The following is an 11,555-nucleotide window of genomic DNA, read 5'->3' as shown; positions in this document are numbered from 1 at the left end:
GAGCATCGGGATAACGTAGAACCAGAAGTTTTCCACCCAATGATAATAAACTCCACCAAGAGGTTAATAATCTGCTTGGAAACCGAGCAAGTATACTGGGTAATAGAGGCTCAATAGTTGAATTTAAAAATCTTATGTAAATCACACTTTTATAAATCGAATCTCAAGCACCAAAGGGCTATTTAAAGAAATGCCAAGTTGAAATTTTTCATAAAGAAAACGATCCCACTCTCGTATCTGTTATAGAGCCTTGATATTGGTGGGTGTTGTTAAACCACAGCACCCCTGGGGTACTGCCTCTGCGGGGTGGCACCTCCACAGGAAGGCTGCCATGTCACAATGACCACAATATTGTTCAAATGATTTACATCACTCTTTATTTTAAAAGTGCTTGACCAACATATACTAGTCTTCACAACATTCAAGGGAGGTAGATAAGTATCACACCATTTTCACAGATGGAGAAACTGAGGCAGAGATCAGTAGGTTGTGTCGAAGGGCATAAAATATGGCACAATCAGGAAGAGAATCAGTTGCAGCCACAGGGCACGGTCCCCCTTCCCGTGACTTCTGAGTTCCACCAACAGAAAAGTAGCAGGTGTGACGTGGAAGCCAGTTAGGATTGGTGTGGCTGGTCTAAGGCTAAACTGCACCCTGTTGGTTCTAGATGTGTTGTTGTTTGGCGAGCAGGCGCCTCACACACATTCATGCACCATTCCACCTCTCAAACAGGAGAGTGGAAGCTGTCGTGAGCACAGAAGGAAGATGTGGAGAAAGAGGGCTGTGAAGGTGGGGAGACAGAAGAGAAAACATGGACTCATATCAAAGCAAGAGACAGGAAGAGCGAGAGGACCAGCTGGGAACCAGTGCAACAGAAAGGAAACCCGCAATGGAAAAGGAGTGACATACTATTTCAAAACACAGGAATCCAGAAATGCATTTAAAGGGTAATTCTTAGCAATGACATTACAAAATCACTCCTCATGACTTTGCCAACTATAATTGTCAGGTATTCCCAGAAGGCAGAAGCATCCCTTTCCTCGGGTCAGGCTAAGTGGTTATATATAACTGGCCTGATGCTACAGAGAATGTTGACAACTCAAATGCCTCTCCTCCATGTCACTTCTCTTCCCCTGCCCTTCTGTTCTCTTTCTTAAAAAGCAAACAAACAAAAAATAATGCATTAGGATTCTCCCTGCAAAAATCCTAAAACAGTTACTTCCTAAATCATTGACAAGTCAGGCACACATAGGGATTAACGGACGCCTCTCAACATGGGACATTAGGGGAAAAAAACAAACTCTGAAATTCACAGATGCCGAATGTCTAGAGGAAAACTGGAGATCAAGGTAAAGAAGGAAACTTTTTTCCGATCTTCTTGTGCTAAGTCAGTATAAGAGATGGTGACTGAAACACCTCCAGCTCCAGTGAAGGTTCTAATGGCAGGGGCAGGACCAAACAAGAGGGAGGCCAAGGACACAGCAGGGAGGGGCTGAGGTGTCAGATGAGCAGATGGAAGTGGCAGCAGAGGCAGCCGAAGAGGCAGAAGCCACCGTGATGATGCCTTAGCCAGAGATGGGTGGAGGCATTGGTGCCCAAGGCCAAGTGGGAGGCTGCAGCACCGGTTTGTCTCTAGGCTTCTCCTGGGACAGGTCGGAAGCCAGAAGTGCATCAATTCTTCCTTTGTTTCAATTGGCAGCTTCATCCTTTCAGGAAATTGGCTACACAATTGTACCCCTCCTCTCCAACAAAAGCAGTCAACTGCCCAGCCCTACCGATTTCACTTCTGCAACGTCATATAGGGTCTCCTTGCCAGGGTCCTCAGATCATCTCACCCTAACTGGAACCAAACCCTTCATTTCCATTTTCTCATCTTTCTCCTGGAGCACAGTTCTGATCATGTTACTGCCCAATTTGGGAATTCCCCTTGCTCTTTCTCTGCCTCCCAATTATGTCTCATCACCTTGAATCTTCAACAGGGCCGTGTCCAGTGAAGGCCCTCTTCTTTGCTAACCTTTGCCTGCCAAAATGCAATTTCAAAGACTTAGCTCAAATGCCACCTCTGCTGTAAAGCCTTCCTTCAAGATTCTTAGCTCTCTGCTCCAAGCTACGACTGCACTTGAAGACATGCACTGATCATGTATGCGACAGCTGCATCTAAGCTGTTCCTCCTATAACTGTGATAGGACAGAGTGAAGGAAGGTGAACTGTGTCTTAATATTTATCTATTTCCTATAGCACCTACCAATAAATAGTTATTGCATTTCCACCTCAGGTAAGAAACTGCCCAAAAGTGAAATAAATTGGAATGCACCTATTCATGAATGAGACACAAGCACTCCGAAGATGTAACCTGGCTGTCAGGAGAAAACAAATGCATGCTACTTTTTCCAGGCAGGGGGGCAGGCACAGGCAGGTGGGGCTATAAGTTTTGGAGTCAGGAGAGGTTCTGCTTTGCCATTCACCAACTATGGGATGGGAGCCAGTTGATTATTCTCTGAGTATCTTTTCATATATATATTCTGAGTATTTTTGCCCAATGTCATAGGATTGATCAGGACAAATAAGACGCATTTGTGACCCTCTCTGCCAGTAGTTTTCAACCCCAATAATGCATCATGATCCCCAATAAAGCTTCTGAAAAATACAAAGAATCAGGCCCTAATCAAGGTCAACTGAATTAGAATCCTGTGGGAGTGGGACCAGCTTCTGATCATTTATAAAATCCTGTTTCTAAAGCATAGCCAAGGTTGAAAACAACTTATAAACACATAAATAGTAATCACATCAGATCAAAGTGCTTTAGGCTGCTGGCTTAATTATCCTTTATGTGTTCGGCTGGGAATTAGTTCAATGCTTTTATAGCTCCATAAAACTCTCCGACTGTGTGTGAGCCTTTTCTGTGTGGTTTCACATCGCTGTTTGTGCATTTTGGTCGTAAGTTCTGCAAGAGAGAGAATATCCAGCACGCCACTGTACACACAGAGGTACGTAACCCAATTTTTTTTTTTTTTTGAGAAGTAATACTTTTCGAAACTTTAAGCAGGGTTCTCTAAAACCTTGCTACTCAGAAGTATGGTTGCCAAACAAGCAGAACTGGCACTCCCTAGGAGCTTGCAAGAAACACAAAATCTCAGGCCCCCGTCCAGAATACTGAGTTGGAATCTGCATGTTCAGGAGCTCTCCAGACAGATCAATAGGTGAAGCGAAGGCAAACTGTTCTCAGGTCCCCCGTGTTTAAAGTCTGCTGTGCTCTGTCCTCTACAGAAGGGATGGGGTGAGAGATCGTGGACAATCTAGTTCTGCCTTCCTCAAACCACTGACTTTTGGGACTTTATCCAGTTGCCTCATTCTCTAAACATCCCATTTGGGGAAAACTGATTTCGGAACACAAATCTTTAGGAATGGATCCTTCCTCTCAGAAGACAAGGCTTCGCAGAGTTCCCTCAAATAGCCAGTTCCTCCAAAGGTATTTAAAATATGTGTTGGTGTATAAAACAAACTGGCTTCCATTTAAGTTTTATGTGGTGCTTACCTGCAACCTTTCTGAGCTTACAGTTCCCAAGATCCGAATTCCAAAATTACGAAGGAGGTACGCTTAGCCAAGGCAGTAAGCAATTGTTCCCTACTGACCCATGTCCTCAGGACAGATGGGACATGAGCAGTGCCCATCCAGGACCACACTGACCATTGCACAGCCAAGGAATTGTGGCAGACTGAACATTATCTCGTCTATCTCCTCTACTTGATGGACAGGAAACACCAAGACCAAGGATTAGTAGGAGTTGCCTAAGATTACAGAACAACTTGAGGCAGAGCCAAGCTTAGAAGGCTGTCCTGATTCCTGGTCCCACACTCCCTTATCTACCCTCTGCCCCACCAGACCCTAAAATTTCATTCTGAGAAGCTGCTGCTCTGCCCAGGCAATGGAGTGTCACTTTGCTTCTCCCAGCGACCACTGTCCCTAAGACCCAGAGCTACAGGAGAAGTCAAGTCATAACCTAGACAAAGTATCCATTTATCAAATAATATTTCCAAATATGTCAGGAATGCATGTTTTAAAAGCCCAATGCTAACTGTCTAAGGCAAACTACACAGCATTATGCGAACGTGGTGAGCACAGGGCCTTTGCTTAGGTGGCTAAAGACAAAAGTCAAGGGCAACCACCAGGAACTCAGGTACACGAAGGTGGGAGACAACTACTGAGAGAAGGCAAAAAGCTGGAGCACAGCTGGAAAGGCAGCACCTTTAAGAAACATACACAGTCACAGTGTGACTATAAAATTGTCTTTTTTTTTTTTAATAAAACAAACATAACAAAATGTATAAATCTAAATGAGCATTCTCCCCTCAAAATCGTTACACAGCTCATTCCTACAAAGCTACCACTGTTGGAGCCATTATTTGGAATTTCTCCTTGGGGAAAGGCTTTTAACAGCAGCTTAAAAGTCACATAAAAAAATATCCTTCCAACTGTTGGCCTGTTTAAAAACACAAACTAAACCCACACTCAAAGGATGATACTGAGAATTAAAAAAAAAAGAAATAGAAAAAAGAGCTGCAGCTCTCCCAGAGGCTCCCCAAAGACCTCCAGTAAGTTCTCAGCAACACACATACGGCTGCAGAAACACACGGCCTCCCAGGACAGCTACTTTAAATGGGACAGCATCCATTTGGATAGAAAAGTTGTGCTGCTGTTAAAAACAAAAAAAAAATCAGCCACACACCTTTATAGTCACACTTGCATCGGATTAAAAAAAAATACAACACCACTCACACATGGTTCCTGTATGAATTCTAATTAAAGAGACATTACATTCAGAATTATAGCACTCATAGTGATAATTTTTAGAGGACTCTAACAGCTTCTTTGCCACTGAAGGGGCACAGAGGGTGCAGCTGTTTACCTGAATGTATTCTTAGACCAATGACTACTACCACTCTAATTTTCCTAGCTGTAGCTCTATTACAGGTTACCGACCACGTGTCCACGTCCCGGACTTCCTTTGCCAACAGATGAATTACAAGGAGGAGTGCTCCCCCCCAACCCCAAGTCTCAGGGTGAATTGGGAAAGGGCCTGTTAAATGAGGCAACTGGCCATTCCTTGGTAAATGTTTGTAGCTTTCTTTCCCAATACATCTTCTTTTTATTGAGAACTTCCATTTTTATACGATGCTCCTCCTCGGCCATCTCGCACTCTCGCTCTATCTGCTGGATTTTGGCCACGTGCACCTCGTTCATTTGTATCAGCTGCAGCTGTAAGATGGACATCTGCTGGTGGTGCTCCTCCTCGTGCATCTTTTTTAAAGCCCCTTCCTGAGAAGTTTTGCTCCTGTAGTTTTTATTGGCTGTTATCCTGACAGCCGAACACGAGGGCTCAGGTTGAGAGGTCCCCTCACACACCGGAAAATGTAGGAACTCTTTCTCATCATCGCACGGTTCTCTGTTTGCAACAGCAAACGATTCTGAAAAACAGTAGCAGAAAACATACGTTCAAAGATCTCACAGGCAGAGAGTTCCTCAATCCTAGTTCACATGACGGGGTCCCCCACGCACAGGAGGGGTCTAAAATTGTATCTGCGGGCTACCCTTTTAAGAACCCATAGATTGAAAACAGTGTTCGCTTCAGAAATCCCAGTCAAGGGTTTCATTATGTTATTTCCTAGAACCACAGGGGCAGTGTCTAGAGACCAGGGACCTTCCTTGTTAATATAAGTTCCAAATGGAAGTGTGCATAACTCCAATGGAGCGGGAGACCACAGCTCAAAGCCAACGGTGTGGGTTTTCAGATTAAGTTCTCCATCCATCTGATCACCCTTTGCCAGGTTCTCATTCGGCCATGAACAAAAACTCATGCTCCATCTCCACAAGAATGTCGCTGCTCTGTTTCCTGGTCACAGACCTCAGCCCTGGCCCTAGAGAGTCACCTTATAAATGTCCTACCTTGTAAGAACCTACATTCACTCAAGCGTGCCATCTCACTTCAATCTTCTGCCATCTGCCACGTGGGGTCGATAGTCAGGACCCAAGGACACTTCTCAATGCCCCCCTCATTTAGCCTCTCCCTAGCACTTGGCAATCCTTCCTGAAATTTCTTTCTGCCATTAGCTTCTAGGCCATGGCTTCCTTCTGGTGTCTCTACAGGCTCTTCTTTGACTGCCCCTTCTCAAGGCCCCTCGGAGGCCCAGGTCTTCTGCTCCACCCACCTCGTACCTTTTAGTATTCTCCTTGGGTTCCCATACCCTAAGGAACTCGATCTTCAGAGACCCTCATAGTCTGCTTCCAAGTTCCTTAATCTTTGTTGTCTTACTCTTCAAAAATAGCCTCTGCACCTTCAATCCTACCACGACACTACTCACATTCTTTAAAAGGCCATGCTTTTTTTTTTTTAATTTCATGCTTTGTTTTATATTTCTGTGTCTTGCTGTTCCCGCAGCCTGGAATTGGGCTATTTGCCACCTTCACTGAACCAAACGCATCTCCTCACTCAGGTCTCCCTTTTTCAACCTCCCACTTGACTCTTACTTCTTTTGGGACTAAGCGCCACTTTCTTTGTGAAACATCAGCTCTCTTTTCTTTTTTTCTTTTTTTTGTTTTGTTCTGTTTTAAGCCTTGGATACCAAGTATTTTGCCTGGTACACAAGGCCTAGTAAATATTTACCAGCTGAACGCTTGAATACAAGGGGAAAAGGGCCTGTGGCTAGAAAAAAAGGTTGCCTGGCGCTCTGGAGAGATGTCATATTTACAGGACATTTTTGTAGGGCAATGACATTGCTAACAATGGGGAGCTCCAATAAGGAAACCACTAACTCCGCTAACTTAGCTAGTCTCCTAGCATTCTTGAGGAGCTTTACAGTTCCAATAATGAGAATCTTCTTGGAGAAAAATATATCGATTTATTAACAGAGGTGATTTCATTATTAAATCCACTCCATTCTTCTGGAAGACAGGACGCTGCTGGGAATGTTAATGGCTACTCAGGGAAGTAATTCATAAAACTCTGTTAATAAAAGGAAAATGGCTACCCTTTGGATTATTTCACTCCAAGGGGTCAGGTAACAATAACTGGCCCCTAACTAAGATGAAAGAATAGGTTAAAATCTTAGTTTCAGGAGAGAAGGTTAAAAAAGTATACCTCTGGGCCATCCAGAGATAATGAAAATGTTTCCCTAGGAATCTTTCCCAATCCGCCAGTCTCTGGCCTCAATTAGATGCCCTTCCTTCAAGCTCCCTCTGCCCCTGGGGCCCACCTCTGGGACAGTGCTTGCCTTCCTGCCTTGGAACTGGCAATGTAACTACCTCCCTTTCAAGTCTCTGAGTACTTTGAGGACAGAGGCCGTCTCTTGTCCTCTTCATGTAGAACTGGGCACAGGGCCTGCTGCAGTGCTGGGCAGACATGGGCAGCGTGAACTGACCGTGGCTGGCCCCACCCCTCTCAATGCAGTGCAAAAAAGAAGAGAGAAAAAAAGAGGACTCTGTGTGGGTAAACTGAGGCACAGGACCGTCATCTGGGAAAGAGTGGAGACATGATGTCACCTATAACGAGGATCGACTTGCCCATTTCCTTTCTAGCCTTAGATCTGAAAGCATTTTTCTTTGCAGAGCTGAGCACATTAGGCATTTTGGGTACCTTCAGTACCTTTTCTCTTTGATTTCATTCCAGGGGATGGTCCTGGATACTCCTCAGAGGCTTTTAAAGTTCACCCCTTGACAACTGCTCATCTCTCCTGATTTCTAACATCACTCACTTTCATCCCAACAATTCCAGGCTTTAGGGATGTGTTGCTGCTGAGATGCTGAGATGACAGCAGCTACCATTTTCTGAGCAGCTACCCAGGCACTACGCTAGTGCTTTACAGCATTACCTCATTTTATCCCCACAACAAACTTTTGAGGGGGGTAGTTTTACAGAAAACCAATTACAAGTACCCAAGGTCACTGACCCAGTTGAAAGAACCCAGATGCAAATCCCAACCTGTCCAACGCAAAAATCCAAACTCAGCCACTGCCCTACCCAGCCTCCCACTACACCACTTACTCAACTAATCACATCTGCATCTTAAGATGCTGCCTTCAACCTGTACCCCCTACAAAACCATCTATTATTAAGACAATGGAGGTATAGTGCACATTTTGATACCCCATTTTCTCTCTAGAACTGTGGCCACCAAGAGAACATGTTCATGTCTGGGAGCAGAGAAATGACTTGTCTTAAAACAATTCTTTATAGTTTATAAGTATATACACCAACATTTAAAAGAAAAGAGCCAGGCCTCTTAAGAAGACTCCCGGAGAAACTGGGGCTTTAAACTAGAGAGGCCTGATGGTAGTCAATTAACTTTTACACAAATATTAGCTCCAATGAGTGTTCCAAGGGGGAAAAAGATTATCTTGGGAATGGCAACTTGCTAGAAACAAACACCATATAACCTCTGTTTCTCCCAGGTAAAACAAAGCTGCCAGAAGGAGACAGCTCAATCTCGTGCAAAAAGGGTAAAAAAGACTAAGGCTGTTCGTAGGACCAGAGAATACAGTCAAGGGGCTGATCTTTTGCTTGAGCAATTTGAGCAAGTTTAATACCAGCAGAAAAGCCCACTATGGCAGTAAAAGGGATGGGAAGGAATATGGGCATAGTCAAACCCCAGCTCTTTTCAACAGAAAAATAAAAACTGCTGGGGAAAATGGATAAATCTGATGCAGTGGAGGTATACTGTGGAATATCATGCATTAACTAAAAGAAAAGACTAGATTTACATGCTGTATAGGAACAGATCTTCAAAATACAATTCTAAGTGAAAAAAAGAAAAAAAATCCATGTCACAATTTTTAATATATATAAATTAAAAATACATGCAGACAAAACAGCATGTTTCCAAGAAAATGGGAAAGAAGACACAAGCACATTAGAATGATTATGGTACAGGGGAGAGAAAGGAAGTAGGGAACAGGGAGATGAAGGAAAAAACACAGACCTAACACAAAAGAGGGTTTTTTTGCATGGGCCAATGACGCTAGGATGCCATGCCTGGAAATGTAGCTCAGGGCCCTGCACCCGAGTTACTGCCCCAAAAGAATAGGATGGGTCAATCAGGGATGATGGAATTTGTGAAGAAAGCTCATTAATTTGTACCTATGTTCAAGTTGTCCAGTTATAGCTTTATAATACAGAAAAAATAGCCTATGAAATTAAATATAAATTATTCTAAAGCATTCAAATGTTCTTTGAAAGCTTAATTTTCTTAAATATATTTGATCTTCAGTCTTTTTACCCTCCCAGCCACCCCTAGCAAATTTTATTAGCTCCCTTAGTCGACCCTACAAGCCTACTCCCCAAAGATAAAGAAAGATAACTGTCAAAGCCAAATCATTGCAGATCCTACATCTGTTGATATAAATTATTTTAACGTATTTTTGCAGGGAGGGCTAATTTTTTTTGCATAAATTCTTAATTGTTAAACTTAAATTTTAAGAATACTGTGTTCGGGGGTGCAAGGGTAGCTCAGTGGTAGAATTCTCACCTGCCATGCAGGAGACCTGGGTTCAATTCCCAGTTGCTGCATTTCCCAAACAAATAAACAAGCAAATAAAAACAAACAAACAAACAAAAATTCAACAAACGGTGCTGCAATAAGGGGATACTCACATGGAAAAAGAATAAAATATACCCCCCATCACAGAGTATACCAAAAAAAAAGCTGTCTTCAAATCCAGATGCACATTTTTAAAAAACCATTGACAAAGCTGAAAATATGAAGGAAACAATAATCAAAAGATAATACCAGAACCATCTCATACAAAAAATAGTTAGAGGGAGGCCTCTAGTGGAATACTATTGGGCTCCTTCCTCTTTAACATTTTTAGAACAAATTGTATGAAATCTCTGAGAACCTCATTTTATAACAGGCACTCTACAAGGTATTAGCCCAGAGTTGCCCAACAGAAATATAATGTAGGCTACACATGTAATTTTACATCTTCCAGTAGCCACATTAGAAAAAGGAAAAATGAAACAGGTGAAATCAATTTTAATAGTCTATTTTATCAATATAAATATTTAAAATATCATTTCAACATGTAATCAGTGTTTTATATAAACATATATATGTGTGTGTATATGTATATATATATATGGATTTTGGGGGTACTAAATCTTTGAAATGTAGTGGTATAAACTCTTCGAAATACACTTACAACACATTTCAGTCCGGTCTAGCTGCGTTTCAAATGTTAATCAGCCTTACGTGGCTTGTGACTACTGGATTAGTAGTGTAGTGGTAGAGATACAAAGGTAAAACACACACACACACACACACACACACACACACACACAAACACACACAGAGGCCACATGTCAAAAAACAAGGGCCAAAAACCCTATAGCAGGTTTTTAATTTGTTTCCTACCAAGACCCAGAAGCAATGATCAACAATTCCATCCTTCTCTTTCTTTCACGAAAGTAAATTGAAATAAAAAATGAGTGTGGTAACCCCAAAGCTGTTTTAATTTATGAAAAGATTTTCAGTGCCTTAACTCCTACCGTTCTGGAAACACTTCCCAACTAACAAAGCACCGTGGCTCTCTACCGCCTTCCAGATTTGAGCTGGAGACAGGAGCTGCACTTTGATAAGAGCCAGCAAATAAGAGAAGCTGGCGTTGTTCATGTACAAGCACCCGATTTAAAATAAATCTCTTTTACAAGTGAGTCTCTAGCAGACATCAAGGAAGGACACCAGGAATCCGTACTTATTTCTTTCTTGCTAGAAATTCATAAATCGTCTTTATGAATAAATGGGTTACATAATTTCTTCAAAAAAGGAAAGAAAAGATCTTGTTGGATGGACATTGTACTTCCTATCGCAGAATTTGCTCATCAGAAAATAAGACTGTCCCTTAAGAGGAACCCCTGAGAAATGACCCTGATGGGAGAGTAGCAACGGGAACGGAAAACAGTTCACACCTTCCTCGGCAGTATCTCCCCAGGAGACACATGGAATTTGTCAAGCAGCCACCACCCCCAGTTCCGATCCCTGTCCCTCCGACCCACGGCAAAAAACACTGTCAATCAGCAATGGGGTCGAACTGCCAGAAAAGCAGCAGAGCGGAAGGTTAAGAAAGACCTGGCACTACCCATATAATGCTGTCTGCTGGAACAGTGCCCTGGCTTGAGAAGGCAAGAATAAAACCCCATACCTGGACCCTACAGTGGAAGAAGATGCAAACAGGCTCCTGACACTGACCGCCACGATTACCCAACCAGATCCCCACGTTAAACGGTCAACAGGCAAACTTTCTACCATCATTTGGGTTCCTGGAATGATCTGCCTAACAGAACAAAAATGAGCAAATAGAATACCTAAGTAGTCAGTGCACTTGATAATTATATTTTTTCACTCTACATCGGTAGCATTGCTATTCTTGGGTTTACATCGTTTCCTGTGATTTTTAATTAACAGGAATCGGTCCCTTGGAGCTCAACCTTCTCTGGGGACAGTAAGAAGCAAATTACTCATTCTGCAAGCCAAGATTCAGATTTCCTTGGGCAAATGCTTGCTGG

The 11,555-nt window shown here is 42.8% G+C and overlaps 1 protein-coding gene across 2 annotated transcripts in view; it reads right to left on the bottom strand.

Moving 5' to 3' along the window:
* Window positions 1-330: 330 nt before the first annotated feature.
* The window catches only part of MSANTD3 (Myb/SANT DNA binding domain containing 3), a 28,728-nt gene continuing 17,503 nt past the window's right edge, over window positions 331-11,555 (bottom strand). For both annotated transcript variants that reach the window (XM_077140309.1, XM_077140311.1), the window contains exon 3: window positions 331-5,466. In XM_077140309.1, coding sequence (XP_076996424.1) covers window positions 5,057-5,466 — 410 coding nt within the window. In that variant the 3' untranslated portion in view covers window positions 331-5,056. The remainder of the gene's footprint in view (window positions 5,467-11,555) is intronic.

The sequence above is a fragment of the Tamandua tetradactyla genome, chromosome 2 (assembly GCF_023851605.1).
Source record: "Tamandua tetradactyla isolate mTamTet1 chromosome 2, mTamTet1.pri, whole genome shotgun sequence".
Classification (NCBI taxonomy): domain Eukaryota; kingdom Metazoa; phylum Chordata; class Mammalia; order Pilosa; family Myrmecophagidae; genus Tamandua; species Tamandua tetradactyla.
The sequence above is the reverse complement of the archived record's forward strand: the minus strand, read 5'-3'. Positions and strand labels throughout refer to the sequence as shown.